General features: G+C 28.8%; 2 protein-coding genes across 17 annotated transcripts; both read right to left on the bottom strand.

The window, feature by feature from the left end:
- Nucleotides 1-551: 551 nt before the first annotated feature.
- Nucleotides 552-5,833, bottom strand: LOC111042694 (heterogeneous nuclear ribonucleoprotein 87F-like). Of its 11 annotated transcripts, none has more exons than XR_002605498.1 (13): nucleotides 5,342-5,833; nucleotides 5,099-5,256; nucleotides 4,056-4,176; nucleotides 3,768-3,975; nucleotides 3,560-3,712; nucleotides 3,110-3,229; nucleotides 2,951-3,046; nucleotides 2,778-2,823; nucleotides 2,624-2,645; nucleotides 2,485-2,548; nucleotides 964-1,025; nucleotides 823-904; nucleotides 552-724 (listed from the first exon to the last, which is right to left on the bottom strand). XR_002605498.1 is itself a non-coding variant. In XM_022327389.1 (10 exons), the coding sequence occupies exons 1-8, from the start codon at nucleotides 5,351-5,353 to the stop codon at nucleotides 2,780-2,782; spliced, it is 912 nt and encodes a 303-aa protein (XP_022183081.1). In that variant the 5' UTR covers nucleotides 5,354-5,833; the 3' UTR covers nucleotides 2,484-2,548; nucleotides 2,624-2,645; nucleotides 2,778-2,779. The 11 variants fall into 11 exon arrangements, 4 of the variants coding, with proteins under 4 accessions (XP_022183081.1, XP_022183080.1, XP_022183083.1 ...); XR_002605500.1 differs by having other exon boundaries at nucleotides 2,954-3,046; XR_002605502.1 differs by having other exon boundaries at nucleotides 2,957-3,046.
- A 4,716-nt stretch (nucleotides 5,834-10,549) lies between these two features.
- Nucleotides 10,550-16,057, bottom strand: LOC111042693 (heterogeneous nuclear ribonucleoprotein 87F-like). Of its 6 annotated transcripts, none has more exons than XR_002605496.1 (10): nucleotides 15,811-16,057; nucleotides 15,473-15,606; nucleotides 15,287-15,407; nucleotides 14,989-15,196; nucleotides 14,734-14,916; nucleotides 14,204-14,428; nucleotides 14,041-14,142; nucleotides 13,882-13,963; nucleotides 11,504-11,590; nucleotides 10,578-10,753 (listed from the first exon to the last, which is right to left on the bottom strand). XR_002605496.1 is itself a non-coding variant. In XM_022327387.1 (9 exons), exons 1-8 carry the CDS (start codon nucleotides 15,820-15,822, stop codon nucleotides 13,902-13,904), a joined length of 1,047 nt encoding a protein of 348 aa, XP_022183079.1. In that variant the 5' UTR covers nucleotides 15,823-16,057; the 3' UTR covers nucleotides 10,550-10,753; nucleotides 13,882-13,901. The 6 variants fall into 6 exon arrangements, 4 of the variants coding, with proteins under 4 accessions (XP_022183079.1, XP_022183078.1, XP_022183076.1 ...); XR_002605495.1 differs by having other exon boundaries at nucleotides 14,038-14,142; nucleotides 15,811-16,056; XM_022327387.1 differs by lacking the exon at nucleotides 11,504-11,590 and having other exon boundaries at nucleotides 10,550-10,753.
- Nucleotides 16,058-18,929: the final 2,872 nt, after the last annotated feature.

Raw genomic sequence — 18,929 nt, 5'->3', positions numbered from 1 at the left:
AAGTATAATTTGAAGTGGGTATCTATCGGCTTACTATTATTAAACCATAAGGAATACACATATAGTAGATATGCATGTGTATACTAATAGGTATACTCACACTAAACCAGATGGCATAACAATCAATCATATACAATTTAAATCATGAATTTGACTAAAATAGTAAAATATCACATTTAAAAAACCTAAATACATAACACCAACAAGAGTATAATCTAAACTTAGTGTTTATTGCAGTTGTATTGACCCAACAAAAAATTTGGTTATAATATTTATAACAACAAGTTCTCTTCACTTTCATAAAAAATCATATGCCTACTAATTACATTTTGTTCTAATTTTTAGTAAAAATGTTTATTTCTAATATCATAAACTTTTTATCAAATTTGAGAAAAAACATAATTGGCCATTTACAAAATATAAACATTTATGTGTGATATATAAAATAATTTTCCAAAGGAATTAGGATAAAGATAATTTGAGTACACAGTACACACTACACGGCCGTTTATTTTTAATGTTAACTTCTACAGATGTAGATAAACAAACAATAACAAACTGATTTTTACTTTATTACAGTCAGTTATGACAACATAACATTATTTGTTGGATAACTTAGTATTGTACAACACTTACTTCAAATTTGAAAGGTTAGATATATGTTCGAGTCTGACATACATTATGAACTTTTGCAATGAAGTAAATATTATGTACCTTTTCATACCTGAAAAAAAAACCAATTGTATGATAAAATATATTACTTATTTACTCAGATAAACTAAAATTACTAAACTAACTAATACATTTAAACATTTAACTAACCAATATATTGTCATATTGTAAATTAAATACAGCCAATACAGGTATATGACATCTTTTCAATAATATCAGTTTAATCCCGAAACTGCAAAAATATCACAAATTATGACAATCATTATCGTAATAAAATATTTTATAAATTACCTATGTAAATTATGCATTAATAGCTTCTTGAAATGTTGAAAACTGTTTAGTTGAGCATTTGCCTAGACATAATATAAGTAGTATCAAGAATTAATAACATAATCATTGACTCAAAATTTTATTCACATACATCAAATCAATGATTGAATTGTTATATTTATAAATACGCAGCTACTAAAATATCATGGAGCCAAAATGTTTTATGTTAATATTCAAAATACTGAAATGCATTCTTAATTACATTGAAAATCTTAATTGTATGAAATGTTAATTAATATAATAAAGTAATATTTTATAAATTCAAAACAACAATTGTTACCCTAAACTTTAAGTCACAAGAAATTGAATAATAAAAGATAATACCATTTTAGTATTTAAATTTTGAATAACTAGCTTTTAAAAATTAAACACAAGTCCTATATATAAAATTTAATTTACTATTATAACTAACTGCTAAAATCTAGTAGTACCACATAATATTTAACATCAAGATAATGACTTAAAGTTGAGGATAAATAAATTAATCTAGCCCCACAAAATTATAATTACTGTATATTTGTTTAAAAATCAAATCACAACATTTAATTAGCAAATATTTGATAAATATTTTAATAATAATGTAAATTTCAACATATTTTTATGGAATCGTTGATCGATTTCAAATATTGTACAGTTGAATTTGTATTATTTATATTTAATAATAATTTGTAAATTGCAAACCTACCTAAGACACTTACTATCTTGGAACCGGGGGACCTAAGTCCTACGCTGTTGATAGGAGTCTCAATATGTTGGTCTGCATTAAATGCCTAATTTAATATCTTGTACCCACAATCTATAACTAATCATCTATTGATAGTGAAACCTCTATAAGACACAACAATAGTGGCCAAAAAACTGTATTATTGAACGGAATTCACTATTCTAAGTAGTAAGATGCTGCATAATCATATTTAACCAAGGTTTAAAAATAAAATCTGTTAGAAAACATTCAGTAATAATTGAAAGACATTGATAAATAGAGATTTCACTTTAACATGATTATAATAAAACACATGAGGAAATAATGATGTTAATAATATTTTACAGAATTTTAGAACATAACAAAGCACACTACTTACGATCTGTTCCAATATAGTAGAAATTATGCCTACCATATTTAAGTATTCATTTAAGAATGTTCCTTCTACTAAAAAAAATGTATTGTGAATTATCATTAAAAATATTGAGTCAACAACAATTATATTCTGGTCCCTGTATAAAGACTGGGTATTTTTTATTTTATTAATATTATAATATATAGTTACACAAAAATTATTCACCATTAAATAAAACGCATTACATTTAAATTAACCGGTGTTTAAGTTTTAAAAATTATATTGGAAAAACAATAATTAATTAAATAAAAAAATATATATGTATTTATATATATATATATAGAGTAGGTATATAAAATGTTTTAAACTTATTTCACCTAAATATTAAATCATAATGAATATGATAAACAAATATTGTACTAACATAACTTTATAGCGGTTCATAAATGGCATTAAGTGTCAACATGTGAAGAGCAGATAATTTTTGTCTGAAAAAAACATCATTCGAATAGTTCAATACCCAAAAGTTGAAGGAGAGAAATTTGATGGTTATTGATTCCTACCAGCCTCGCTTCAGCAACCTGCCTAACAAGATACAAAAAAAATCATTATGCATAAAAAAACAAAAATAATCCTCAGTATTAATTGTATTCAAGCTAAGAATAATTTATGAAGCATTAACAGTTGTAATTTAAAATACTAATGTTCAATACTCACTTTTAATACCTTCCTCTTGAATTTTGATGGAAATTACCACCACCTCCTAAAACCAAGCAATTATGTTATTGGAATTTATAAATTAAGTAACTATATATAAATAAATATATATCAAAAAACGTATACATTTAATTGAAAACATTTAATTAAGTTATTTCAACAAAAAATATTACCACGACCTGTATGATATGGTACTGCTCTGTTGTTACCAAAATTTCCTCGCATTGGTCCACCTCCATATCCACTTTGACTACCTCCCCAATTACCTCCTTTAAATAAAAACATTGAATTAACTATAAATAATTTATGAATGTTATAGCTGATGAAAATACCTCCATTACCCCAACCTCCTTGGGTAGCTTGACTACCCCAAACATTATTCCAACCTTGAGGACCACCTTGAGCCCAACCACCACTACCGCCTCCACTGCCATATCCCCCAAAATGGTTACCTGAAAAAAATTGACCAATATAAGTATAATTTTAAAAATTAATTGTTTTCATGGTTTTAAATTTCAAGCACCACAATACAATGAAATGTACACTCAAAAACAACAAAATAATCTACTTAAGTATGCAAAAATATAAATTAAAAATTATTTAAGAGAAAAACTTATGTGTATTCTCATCAGCTTTGGATTATATCCCAGACACTAATTTGATGTGTAAAAAAACTTATTCAAACATTTTACTAATACTTACATTGTTTCTAATATGCAACTTCATAAGTTATAATTTACAATTATTTATGTAATGTATACATTAAAATAGAATACACTCACCTCCCCAATTATTATTTGGTCCTCCCCAACTTTGACCTCTTCCACCACTAGCACCACGCCCACCTCTGCGGCCTCTAGAAGCTGATGCTACATCTTTACTGACAGCTTTTTTAACTTCTAATTTAGACCCGGAAACTTCATGGGTTTTGATTACTAAAAAAATGTGACAAATGAAGCTCATTCTTAAAAAAAGATAAATAATACATACAAACAGCTTTATCAACTGAATCTGAATCATCAAATTCAATAAATCCAAAGCCTTTACGTTGTCCAGTTTCTTTGTCTGCAATAATTTGAATATTAAGTATATTTCCATATTGTCCAAAATATTCTTTTAATTCTTCTTCAGATTGTTCTTTAATTCCAGAAACAAACATTTTTTTGACAGTCCATGCTATATCAGGTTTATCTATGTCCTATAATCATGCCATTGTGAAATAAATTATAAAATATGCAACATAAGATTCATTTTTATAAAATTTGATTTAGTATTTACATCACGTGGTACAGCACGTTTTGTTTCTACTTCACGACCATCAATTTTATGCGGTCTATTTGACATAGCATCATCTACCATTGAAGCTTTTGAGTATGTAATAAAACCAAATCCTCGTGACCTATAATTTAAAATCGGTTTTTTATTTTAAGAGCATTTTAAACTCTTTTAATTTATTGTTAACACATTATTAATAGTCTTGTTGTATGTAACAATAAATATTCATCAAAAATAAAATTTGGGAAAACTTAACAAACACTGTCTACATTTATACTATAATCAATACGCATATGTTAAATTGTTAAAAATAATGGTTAACCCACAAATATAAAAAAAAATAATTATAAGACACACAAACATAAAAAATGTATATATTCATACAACTTTGAATCAAAAATATTAAGATGAGATTCAGTTTTGTCGATAAACTAATAAAACTAATTTATGTTATTTCTTACACTTATGAATTCATAATGCATAATTTAAGATTGTAAAATGGATATTTTTATATTTTTAGAAGCATAGTTACTTATAAATTAAGACCCGAAGTAACCTTGAAGTACATGCACTCGTGAGTCATAGTTATTGTCAAAATGTAGTTGGTTAAAACTAATAAAATTAGTAGTTATTTATTTATTGAAAATTGATTTATCTAAGTTATAATTTCAAAAAAAAAATCTGTAAATAATACAATTTAAGTGAAAATATGTAGTAATAATAAATATTCAATCTAGTGTAGTTAAAATTGATCAAATGCCTAACAAATTAAAACCAAAGTACTAAAAATGACGAGACAAAAAATTTTTTTAAATAAAATTTACTACCTAATTTGTTTCAACTTCTAATCAAGTTAACCTAAAAACTAATTCTGAAAAATATTTGGTTTTTTATTTTTAAATATTCATATTGGGCTTAGTGTCAAAATTAAGGTTTGTAAAAAGCCATTGGAGCAACGTCAATTTTGTGTACACATTTAACTAAATCGATATTGTATCTGTATGCATATGTTATAAAGTTTAAGTGGTTTTAAAATTGAGTATAACCTTTTTGTGACAGGATCTTTCATAACAACTACATCGACAATATCACCCCACTTCTCGAAAAATTCTTTTAATGAATCATTTGTAGTTGTGTAGTTAAGTCCACCTATGAATAATTTCCTGAACTGTTCCGGTTCTTCGACATCTACAGCATTTTCTCCCTATTCGAAATCACACAGTAATTTAGACACAAATGAGCGATAAAAACGTTAAATAAAAGTATTACAAGGCAAGTCAAACTCTTACCGACACACTCATTGTACAAACGATCACGCAGATGGATATACACTGAGAAGAATTATAATATATTTTGTGACGATTAAATCGAGACCCGCGAAATGGCGGTAGAACGAAACTTCGATAGACAGAATAACGATTCACTGGTCGTGGGCAGACGCTTATCGGTTTGAGTAATTAGCTAGCCGCAGTAGGTGTCTACTACAGCGAATGTGCAAACAAATAAACAAACTATCGACCACAACTCACAAGTCGAGATCCTGCACCCTGAGCAACCGCAGAACACAACTCACGAGCAACAGCGTGGAAATGGGAAATTAAAATTCGAAACGGGTTCACCGCAACTAGCGCCGCGATTCGAAATTGATAGGTGATATTGGAATACAGGCAATACAGCGTAGTGTAAATAACTAAATACTGTAGTTGTAGATTGCAGTCCGTAGCACAGGTTGCCCTACAGCGACGGGCGTTGAAAGTTCGGGTTTGGATTTTTGGAACTCGGTCTCGGATTAGTGGGATTCGTATTGATAAGACGGACCGCTGAATTCAATTTTAATCAGTCAGTGCAGTAAGCAAACCACGGAAATGTGCATGAAAGAAACACCGGACTGGCAGACTGTAAATTGTGGTAGCGTCGCGCCNCTACTACACTGCAGTCGTGTAGCGCATGCGGACAAAAAAAAAAATAAACTCAATTCTGCCAACACGGAAAATCAAGAATCCCACCAACCTGGTAACCAATTTTTAACGAATATTACAAAATACAAGTTTATATTCCGGAATTTTCCAATTCTGTATTTATGTTTCGATCATTCGAAATTCGAATTCGAGTTATTCCTAGCATGCAGTGGCGTACCTGTGGGGAGGGGGGGGCGAAGGGGGCATTCGCCCCCCCCCGTGGGTCGTATAATTATATGTGACAACTGACAATATATGCCAGAAATGTCCATTGTTATATTTTTATTTATAGGACTCAATATTATTTTTAAAAAGCAATTGAATGCTTACTGCTTTTATACTTTCTACTGCTTCAGTACTTTAGTTTAAAAAAAAAGTTCTTTAATGTCAAACATTTACAGAACCTATTATTTATAAAGATAAATTAATAATCTACAAAATTGGCTTATAAATCTAGATACCTATACACCTAGTACCTACCTACTGCTGTCTGCTTTTTAGTTATTTATATTTATTATTTGCTTTATTTTATGCTTGTGCTGTAGACTAAAATCATGGCTACGTTCAAAAATGGGCCAGGATCGCTTATGTGGGCTTGCACTATTGCACATTTATCAGGAAATAAATATACCAGTGGATGAAATTATTGAACGATTTTCTCGTATGAAGAACAGAAAAATAGACTTTGTATTATAAATTATAATTATAATAAAATTATTTTATAGCATGCATTATACTATATTATTAAATTAAACAATAATTTATTTTTTATGTACCTATTAAAATGTTTTATTTCATAGGTATTTTACAAGTATGAAATTTCCGTTAGGTTAGATTAGCTGTGACGTACATTTTTAAGATACTTTAGGAATAGATAAAAATATATTTCGCCCCCCCCCCCCCGTTAGAGAGGCCTAGGTACGCCACTGCTAGCATGGCTACAAAAGTAATTAGTTATTGAGATTCTTACTGGTCAGCCGGGGTGTTTCCATGGGGTTTTCTACAAATACGCCCTCCTATACTCTCAAGATATTTTTACAAAATTATGGATTGTAGATTTTACTCCACATATATAGGGTACCTGTCCTTTACAGTCTAGCACTAAAACATCTGTTGAAAATAAGCGTCCTTCCCAAACACAAGAACAACTTTCTGTAGTCAAGCAGCATTGGAACTCTTAATTTTGGGCATTTGTAGTGAGTATCCAGTGCGTTTTAAAACTAAAATAATTTAGTAACACGCTAACACTTCAGCATCGCAGTTGACCTGTGGCACACCAAGTAACTAGGAATCCACGAACAAAAATCCGGTAAAAAAAGACCCGCGAAAAAAGTCCGGCTTATTTATTATCGGTTTAGTTTATCGTTTGTTGGCGACTTTATTAAGTTGGGCACCTTATACTATTATTATTTCCAGGATTTAGGTTTATAAAACATGTATATGAATGATAACAAATTTAGTCATTTTTGTTCGATGATTGATAGTTTGGCATTCCTACTCCTTGAACGGGTGCACGAAGGAATGGATTTTTTAAAACAAACAAGCATTTCTGAAGCGCATGGATTGTTGAGTTACTTTGACACCACATATGTTAATGGTTCATATAGGACAGTTGGTGCTGGTATGAACATAAAATTAAGAAAAACTAATCCCTTATTCCTACCAAAAACGTGGAATGTCTTTGAAGCCACATTAAATTGTGAACACTACAGAACTAATAATATATGTGCAGCATGGAACAACCGCTTCACACACTTGGTAGGTCATAGTCATCCAACAATATGGGTGCTAATTAAATAAATCAAGTTAGAGATTGGAGCCGATAGGGAAAAAATAGCATTAAGCAGTACAGGACAAACCATGAAAAAATCAAAAATGAATCAAAAAAACATCAGGCTTGAAACATTATGCAAGCGAATTCATAACTCCGAGCTAAAGTGTTGAAGAGTTTTTAACTCAAGTGGGACATAGTATTAGGACATTTCCAAGGTTATAGGCTAAGGATATAGATTTTTCATTCTGAATTCAAATGTAATAATTGTATTATAAATTATTGCTATTATTTTAAATAACATTAATGTTTTCTTGTTCGACATAAAATTTTATTTTTAATAATATTTAGTAATATTTTTATTTTTATTGTGCCTACCTATAATATTGATTTAAGTTTAAAAATGTATACTTGTATAAAGCCTCGTTCACACGGTGACAGTTGCATGACACCAGTGTCGTAATATCAACGAAATTAGATATACGACACTAGTGTCACGACACACATTATCATTAGTGTCATACTCATTAGTGTCACCGTGTGAACGAGGCTTAAGTATATATCTATAAATATGTATATATAAATAAACCGGACTTTTTTCGCCGGACTTTTAGGTAGAATACCAGTAACTAGAGATCTTAAATGCGAAGACAGAATGACACAATGACCTATAGACACCATCAGTCATCACTCAATCTCGATTATCGGTCTTAAAAATGATTAATAAACGTAAAGGTAGTCAGACCATAGTTATGAGTGTTACGACTTTATAAGTATTAATTATTAAGTCTATGAAGGAGGTTAAGAATGTTAAGATGCCTAACTGAAAAGTACCTAAGTAATAAAGATAAAGTTATTAAAGACTAAATACGTTTCATATTTTCTGGTTCAGGTTACTGTAAAACTAATCAACAATGCCTTCTCAAGAGCAGTGCCTTACCTTATTTGCGCAAGCTAAACAAATGAGACATTTGGGAACAAAATATGCAGTATTGCAGTCGAGTTTCCCCACGCCATTTTGAATTGCTACCATCAAAACTTATGTAACTTGCCGAGTTAAAAAACGTTGGTGAAATCAGAATTTGTGGCAACTTGTTTTAAAAATGATTGCAAAAAAATGCCAAATTTTGGATTTGTCAAAAAGTTACATCTACAAAATATGATAAAAGTTTGTTTTTAAATTTTTTTTTACGATTTATACGATGGTGTACTCAGAGTTTATATATCATGTTCTTGTTTATAATAATAAACCTATCCGCTTTAAAAGTTTTAAGTAGGTACACAAGAATAATATTTTAAAATTATAGCAATAAACTAAACCCGTTATTAATTTCGTATTTTTAAATCTAAGCTTTCAAATACTTATGGAATATGGATAATCTAGTATTACATTTTTTTAGTTTTGTCTAACATGCAAAAATCGAACTATCGACATTCATTTTAAAAAACTAAAAAAACAAATAAAAATGTCATGTCTCCAAATAGCTCAACATGAGTCAAAATATTTTGATAATGACAATGTTATAGTGTATAAAAAATGCTAATATAAATATCCAGTGAAAATTTAGTTAATTAATTTATAAAATTAGTATTATAGTTATTTAATTTATATTAATCTATTTAGTCAAAAATCGATTTTGTGTCAATCTCCTTTTTTTTTTGTTTTAAACGGCGCTTCTGAAAAATTTAACATTAAAGGAATAATCAAGTAAAAACTCAATAGCATTAAAAAGGAGATTTTTTTTATATTATTTTCAATTAAAATTCAAAAAAGTCAAATATTCATTTTATAAAAAAATCTTCATGTCACTTTTCAAAAAGCCACCAATCTGAAAAAAAATGAATACTCATTTTATTATTATATTAAAACAATACCTTAGACGTGAAATTAATATTAGAGTACTTAGATCGATCGTTGTAAACTTATAAATATAAAAGGGAGTAGAGATAACACACAATCCGTTGTGTTTTGTAATTTAAATTATTTTTTAAGTATCAAGTTATATCATGATATAATAATTAGAGAGGTTTTTAGTTTGTTTCAGTGTTTCTTTACTTTATGAAGCACAACAGTGAAAAATGTGGACGACTAATGCAGCACAAAATTCATTTTGAAAGTTTTTTTTTTATAAGAATCTATTCTTTTGCGGAATAATAAGCAAATGTGACAAAGAGTATTTACATTTGAATTGTTGAGGGAAGAAGTCGGCATCATACAAGGGTACAGAATGCAGAATGACACATTTTAATTTTACAAATTAGTGTACATTACTGGACAAATGAATTGACGAGGTATACAATTTAAGGATAAGATTATTATCTAGGGCATCTCAGAAACTGTAAAGAAGCAAGTTATCACCTTTTTGAAACTGTACATTTTAAAATTATTATAAGTTAAATAACTTAATTAATAATAATATCAATAAGAACCTTTGGATGCCCTATAATTTTAGTAAGAACGAGTCAAATTTAATTTAATTTACTAAAATTAAATAAGAAGTTGTAACATTTTTAAGAAACTAAAAATCGGTTAAAATGAAAGACAAGATAAAGTAATTAATTTGGTGTCACGCCATAGTTTTATCTAATTCATCAATTTCACTTATTGTTCAAAATTTATGAAACAGATTGTGGAAATATAAATTAAGTAATAAAAAAAAAAATTTGGTGTCAAGAAATGAAATTTTATCACATTCACAACATATAAATGTGTATTAAAGTCAATACCTCAATGATAAGATCTTCTTAAGTTCCGTAAAATTTCTATATTTTTTGGGGTTTTCCGGCTTATTCTTGTGGAAAAACTTATCTTCATGGTTTGACAAGTACGTGGAATGTACAGATTTTCAAGGAAGAAATTGGAGTGTAGTATTACATACTGACCAGTGAAGGACTCAGACTTTATTATGAGTGTTTATGTTATTATTCCGTATCCGTATCAATTTTTTTGTAAATCTTGAATAAGAGTAGATCTGAAAAATATAAAACATAAAATTGTGTTTTATAATAATTCAATTCTATTTTCAAAAAGAGTGACAACATAAGAATTTAAACTCGAGTCAACATGAGATCCTTTCCCATTTTATGTTTTTTTTTAATATTAATACTAAATAACAGGCAAAATAAGAGTGAACAAACAAAGCAGTGACATTAATGGTGAACAGTCAATGATAGAGTGCTTAGCTCAGCTGCGGTTAAGTCAAGTGATGATGCAATATTATCTAGAACATTCGCATTGAACTTGTTAAGGCTATAACTAATAGCGTTAAGAGGACAATACACGCTCATGCATTGTCCGTCTAACAAATTAATAGCGTGGTAAAATGTATGTATGGAAAAATCCATTTAACTCTGATATGTTAAATATTAGAGTGAATTGTCATATTATTAAATAAAAATATTTAAAAGCTCGTAGTGTTATTAAATGAGGAAAAATTTAAAAATAGAAATTATAAGCATAGCTCATTTAAGAATAAATCTCAAGTAACAACCAATTTTCATCCAGGTTCAATCAGATCACACCCTTTGATTAAAATAGCTTTTTAAAAATATTTTCTGAACACATACACAATCTAAGTTATTATTCATGTTAGACTTGGAACTTATCATTGATTCAAGTTATACCGAAAATGTCCTAGTTAATTTTAATTGACAACTATGTTTAACTTAGACTTGGGTTTTTTTTTATTAAATGCACTACAATGAAGAATCAAAATCCTTACTTCCTGTCAGAAACAGCGCAGAACATCGAAAAATATTTAAAAAAACATTCATGTTGAAATTCATCTTTGGATAGCCATCTTTCCTTCCTAATAAAAAGAAAAGAAAAACATTTCAGTATAAGCAAAAAAGGAGGGGTTCTCAATAATTTAATAAAAAATAGATGATAATATCCTTAGATCCCCTAATATGCAACAAATTTTGGTGTTTCAAGTCATCATTGGTATTAATAATAATTTTTAACATAAACTTTATATTTAATAATAACTACCTAGGTTCATGAATCTTAAAAGATTTTTTTGTACAAGAAAATGCAAAATAATGCCAAAATTTGTTGCTAAATAAGAATCCATTTGGGTAAAAAACATTAGCGTTTATACAACAAACCCTACAGGAAAATAAACGGTTTACCTTTAATAATTGGATGACCTACCTACGATTGACAATCGAGGTTTGCTGCCCTAAATTGAATCACCTATGTGGATTGACGAAAGCTTTAAATGCATTTGCTGACAGCTTAAGCCCTAACAGGCTAACATTCCTATGGATCATTTCTAATAAACCTAATTAAAATTCAATTTCGTTGTTTTTCAATCACTTGCACATAAAATATGTTAAAATGTATTCCATTAGATAGCATTAATTATATTCAAATTAAAATGCTTACCGGTGAATTAAAATACTTAGATTAACAGCAGTAGCTTGGTTATGAGACTAATAACTAATTCTAACTAACATTTTGAAGAAAAAAAAAAATTAAACAGGTAAAAACATTTAGTTCTGGAAGTAATATTATGTTTCTATTTTTTAAAAATGTATAGTAGAATAGAAAAAAAACTTAAATAATTTTTCTTCGTGTTCTCAACTGTCAAAAAAAAATCTCACAATACTCAACATATAGAATTATAAAATTTACATCATGTTTTGGGTATGTATAAAAATTGTAAATACACTGTCTCAAAAGAGAATAAACAATCAGCTGTCAGACTTTTGTCAATCTAGCGATCTCCCACCAACCACCCAATGTTTGCTTTATCATGTGACTTATAACACGTCAATTTACAATGTGGTAAAGGAAGAAAGTGATTGTTCTCTTTTGAGACAGTAGTGTCTAGGATCTTAAAACTAATTAACTTAAATTGCTTGATATTTTATGTTATTTTTCTTAAATCATTATGCAATTGATTATTATTTTAAGTTTTTTTGCTAAGCCTACTGAATACCAACCTTCTAACTTAAATGATAAAATATCAAGCCATTATTTTTAAAAAATGGACACCGAAGGAAAAATGTATAAAATATATTCATATATTATGATATAATATATTATATAAACTTACACACATACAACTTATGTATACATTATTATTTACTAACTAATAGATATTTAAAATGCATACCTTACCTATATAGTAAACAATAAAGAAACAGAAAAAGTTTTGTTACCTATGTAATTTGTTTTTTCAAAAAATGTCTCTTTACATTTAGAAGCTAAATAACTGGAAGCAATATAGGAGTTTTAAATAATTTCAAGGTATATTCACAGATTGTGTATTTAAAGCACAAAACAGAGTTACTTAATAAAGTTAAATAAACCAAAACACACAAAACTGAAATAATTAAAATGTAATTTTAAACATTATACAAATGCCCAGATTATTAATATAATTTCATAAATAAATATTTGTAGAGTTTATTGTTGAGATTGTAATCTTTATTGCAAGAAAAAATAATAACAATGCTATTGAATAAGTCCATTTAAAATAATTAAGTATAAATAAAAATGCTAATAACCTTTTAATTTGTATGAATCAAAAGACTAGTTAAAATCCAAATCAATCATTCTGAATTAACTACATATTTATTAAGACTAACAGTAATGAAATTATTTATAATATTAAGTAACCTATATCCTAATTTACTGTCATAATAAAAAAATTGTGGATACACAATTTCCTCATATACAAAATTGTTGAAAATATGTCAAATACTTAGGTAAGCTTCAATTAAAAAATACAAAAGAAAGATATAGTTGAGAAATATAAAAAGTATATTACCAATACAAAACACGTCATTATTGTACTTATTAGATAAATTTAATAAATTGAATGTGCAGTAGACGAGGATGAGAATGTATTTCAAATGACTGGCTCTTGTGTCATTATTACCCAACTCATGAACGGTTTTAAATAATACATAGAAATAACCGGTACGAGTTTCCTATTTTTGTTTATACTGCCTAACAGACTGCCTCCTCGGATCCTGCCTAACAATTTTCAAAAAATAAAAAAACCATTTTAAATTAGAATCCTAAAATATATCAACATTATAAAATAAATTTGGGTGCAATTTTTGGTATTACAGTTTTAACTTTGTTTACCTTTAGTTGAAAGTGATGTGTTAGTACCGTCGACCAGGATTTTGACCATAGCCAGCATTACCTGCATTTACATTACCAGCTCCTAAACAAAAAAATTGGTAAAATTAAACTTTGTAATTAAACATGTAATGAATCAATCAATATAATAAATACAACTACCTGGGTTTCCATAAGGTGTAGCACGGTTATTAGAGGTATAATTTGACCTCATTGGTCCACCACCACCACCGCCATAACTTTGATTTGGACCCCAGTTGTTACCTATAACATTCATTAAAATTAGACATCTATAAATATTTAAGTTTTTTTTTTTATAACTTACTGGGTTGTTGAGAACCTCCCCAGCTATCACCGCCGCCTCCTTGGTTGCCCCATGCTGGATTATTGTTACCCCAACTTTGAGGAGCACCGCCGCCACCTTGCCAGGCTCCACCAGAATTGGAGTTGTACCCACCTGCACTTCCGCCATACCCGCCACCACCTCCGCCAGAGCCATATCCTCCTCCCATTCCAGAATTTCCATATCCTCCACCTCCGCCATTTGATCCTAATAGACAAAAAAAACACAAGATAAAAGATAAATAACATATATATACTTAAGATAGTAATTTAACTTTATTTTTATTGCATATTTTATTTATAGAAAATTTCCTATGTGTAGAAGAGCCATCATGATTAGTTACTAATTAGTTGAAAGTATTTTAGATATATTTAGGTGTATCCAAAAGGTATTTATGTATTCAATATATATGAATCTTAAGTTAAAATATTCATGTACCTATTTAAAATTCATAATTACGAATAAATATATGCAAATTAGTTCTTAATAAATATATATAGATTTGTAATTACTGTTATGATGTCCTCCCCATTGTTCGTTTCGCGGATTTCCTCCCCAGCTACTTCTATTACCACCACCTCCTCCGCCACCGCCACGACCACCACGTCCACCTCGACCGCCACCAGCGCCATCACTACGGCTAATTGCTTTTTTCACATCCAATTTTCCACCAGCAACTTGGTGACTTTTGATCACTACATTTCAACAAACATATATTTGAGTTCTAATTTTAAGAATACATTTTAATGTATATTAATGTAACTCACAAACAGCTTTGTCAACTGAATCGGTATCATCATACTCAATAAATCCAAATCCTTTTCTTTGACCAGAATCTTTATCTGTTACTATTGTTACATTTGTGATATTGCCAAATTTTCCAAAATATTCAAGAAGATCATTTTCTGATTGTTCTTTTATACCAGAAACGAACATTTTTTTCACAGTAGCTGCGATATCTGGTTTATCAATATCCTAAAATCATAAAAATAAACATTTTGACATTTTTTTTTAAAATTATATGTAATAATATATAAGAGAAAATATTGGATAAAAATTCCATACGTCACGTGGTACAGCTCGTTTAGTTTCCACTTCACGACCATCTATTTTATGTGGCCTGTTTGACATGGCTTGATCAACCATAGAAGATTGAGAATAAGTGATAAACCCAAATCCTCTGGATCTAAATAATTGGACATTAAACGATTAATGAGTTCCTACAATAAGCACAACAAAATATAAAATTACCTTTTGGTTTGAGGGTCTTTCATGACGACAACATCTACAATTTCACCCCATTGCTCAAAAAATTCTTTAAGTGAATCATTAGTTGTGGTGTAGTTTAAACCACCAATGAATAATTTTCTGTATTGTTCTGGTTCCTACAGTAACAAAAAATACTTGGATTATGGTTGACATACAAACATTTTGTGTGAGCGGTTTTCAATGTATTAGGAAGGTAGGTACAAGTATGTACTTATTAAAGTAGTAAAACAATTGAAGCTATTGATTCGAATAAGGTAGGTTTTCAATGTATAAGGTTAGGTACAAGATTGATACGAATACGGTGTGTTAGCTTTACTTACGTCAGATCCCATGATTGATGTGGAAATTCGTAATACGAACAAAATCAGAAAAAGTAATGCAAATAAAACGGTAATCAAGTCAACTGAAATCAACAATTTCAATAAAGTGTTTTTAAGACTAATTTAATAGAATAACAATGAATGTTACAAAGAGAGAAATTCACAAACAAAAATGGAAGTCACACTCGCCAGACGGTGTTACGGTAAAACGAGTCAATAACTCGGCGTCGGAACGTAGGCGTCTGTGTGCGGTACACCAAAATGGTGGCCGGTTGATGTTGTATGACGCGGACGCTTGCAACAGTGTGAACAACTTAATTTTAAAACACAAACATTTCTCTTTTCCAACGGCGGTAAATTTAAACCATTTAATAATTACCTATTAGTAATAATATCGATTAATAAATACTATAGTATACCTAAACGACAAGCAGGGTTTCTATGTCCAAATGGACACACAGTTAAATCCCATGGACACTCAGTTGACGTAAAATTTGTTTACTGCGTGTACAAAACAGAAAATAAATTGTTGGTAGGTACCTACTAATGATTTACCAAAAATAAAAGGAAATATTTATTCTTGTTTTTTTCCTTGGTTCTTAGCGGCGCCAAGAATTTATCAGTTCTAAAATGCTAATGAGCAATTAATTTTACTTATCTTTCGGAGTATATGTAGTAAAAAAAGATGAGTGTTGTTTCTGATTGCAAATTGGATCAAAAGTAAAAAAGGTGGGCAAGGGGTACCCCTAAATGATATAAAATCATTGTATAAGAAAAACAATTCTTAAAGAAAGATTGTCAACGTATATTACCAAGAATATTTTATGATATTAGGTATTGCTATCAAAGTAATTTATTTTATAATAGATAATATGGTGTAATAGAGTTGGTTGATTATATTTTTTCTGAAAACATTGCATTTTAAAATGCCGATGTATGTATAAAATATAATTATTGTATACTATAAAAGATTCAAGTAGGTACCCTCAAATATTTTTTAGTTGCGACAAAATAACTGAAATTGTTATTCTTTGTTTAAATACCTATAATCTTACCCAAAAAGTTTCTATAAAAAACTGTGTTAAAACTGGTTCAATTTGTAGAGAATCAAAATAAATCCAAATAAATCTACCCACATAACCTTTACTCTACGTCCAGATCATAGTCCCCCCCCCCTAAGATCCTCAACAACGACACGATTCCCAAAACACAAGCCACCCGTTACCTCGGAGTCCACCTCGACATTAAACTCACATAGGCATATCACATAAAAACAAAAAGGAGATCAATCAATTTAAAACTCCACAAAATGAAACACCTTCTTAAATCAAATCTCCCTCTCAACACAAAACTCGTAATCTATAAACAAATTCTCTGCTTTTACGGAATACAGCTATGGGGTACCTCCAAAAATACACATATTTCACAATAACACAGTCAACCACCCTAACCACTCATTTCTAATCTCACCCCTCTCACTCACCCCGATAACTCACCATGTCGTCTAAAGCGAAATTGGCCCAGGGACCTACTCAATCAATAATAAAAAATTAAAATTAAATATTAAAAAAACATAAAAGTCTAGAATTGAAGTATAGTGTTGTTTGAACACCCCCTTCCATCAAGCCGTCCAGTTTTGTAAATGTATTATCCGTATTACCTACTTATTGTATAGTATAATATAGATTGTATATATAAAAAAAAAAAACTGTGTTAAATATTTTTTAGATTTTTTGGTTAGGTACAATATAAGCTGCTTATGAAGAACTTTATTTAAACATTTTGAATCCTGGCTTATAAAAATTGAATATTTTATAAATTTGAAACTACAGTAAATAATTTTCAAATTGTTCTGATTTTTATGAATTTTTTCAAAAATGAACCTAAAATGCCTAGAAACCTAGAAAAAAAATTGTACCAATGTATCTTTAATATTTTGAACTGTTTATGAGTTATGAGGAACCTTGTATTAAATTTCCAAAATTTTTAACATATCGAAAAGTTTAGTATAGATATCATCAGAAAAAAAATTAAAAAAAGTTGAAAATCGAAAATATATATAAATACCTTTATGAGTCGAAATATTCTTGAAAATAAAAATTAAACCGTATATTTAAAAGGTAATATAAACATTTCAAGTATCAATGGTGAATCAGTTTTGAATTACAAAAAAAATAAGAATATCATTAGTTTAAGTGTAAAAACTTAGAGGAAGTAGGAACTTAAAGTAAGTACAAACTTCTAACGCTCATTAGTTGTTAGTTTTTTTTTTAAATTACACTTATATAGATAAATGTAAAGGGACCTTTTATTACATTTCCAGAATTTAAACCAAGCAAAACTGGTAGAAGACTGGTTTTGTGGGTATCTAATAATTCCCCATTTTCCACAATTTTTTTTTTTTTTGTTTTTCCTGAAATTTGAAAAATACTGAGATTTTTGATTTTGACTTATCGAAAGTAATAATTAGATTCACTTTCCCACCAGAAGAGATACATTAAGTTGAAAATTGAAGCAATATTTCGGCTACCTGCTTATTGTGCGTATAGAATATGACAGGTGTAAAAAACACATTGTAAAATCTATACTTTCACTTGCACTCAGAATCAAGAAACTTGAGGTATAACTCAAAAATTTACGCAACACCAGTTTTTGACAAGACTCATTGAGTTTTTATTGTTATTCAAAAAACGAATTAAAGTACTACTGTAGAGACTTGAGAATGTTCACACAAAGGACAATACTTATAATTATATTTGTTTTCTAGACATGATATGACTTTTATAACAAAAAATTCTTTGGTTATATCTAATATCTATACTGAATACAAAATTCATTTTACAGAAATTTAAAAGCATCGAAAACATAAAAGTATGATTTTGTTAACAGGAATTTGAAGAATGAATTTTAGCAATATTGGATATTAAAATAAACAATTTTAGTTGGTTTTTGTAATTTAAAGATATTTTAGTCACTTAATTTAGACACTTTTTTCATAAGGTACTTATATTATTATTTGTTATGAACGAAGCAATTTTCAAAAAATTTAGTTGAACTTTGAACTATTTAGTATTTACACATTTTACACCATTCTACTGTATTTATTTTACTATTAGACA

This window comes from Myzus persicae, unplaced genomic scaffold (genome assembly GCF_001856785.1).
Source record: "Myzus persicae strain clone G006 unplaced genomic scaffold, MPER_G0061.0, whole genome shotgun sequence".
In the NCBI taxonomy this organism is placed as follows: Eukaryota; Metazoa; Arthropoda; class Insecta; order Hemiptera; family Aphididae; genus Myzus; species Myzus persicae.
Note: the sequence above shows the minus strand (reverse complement) of the source record. Positions and strands in the feature narration are given on the sequence as shown.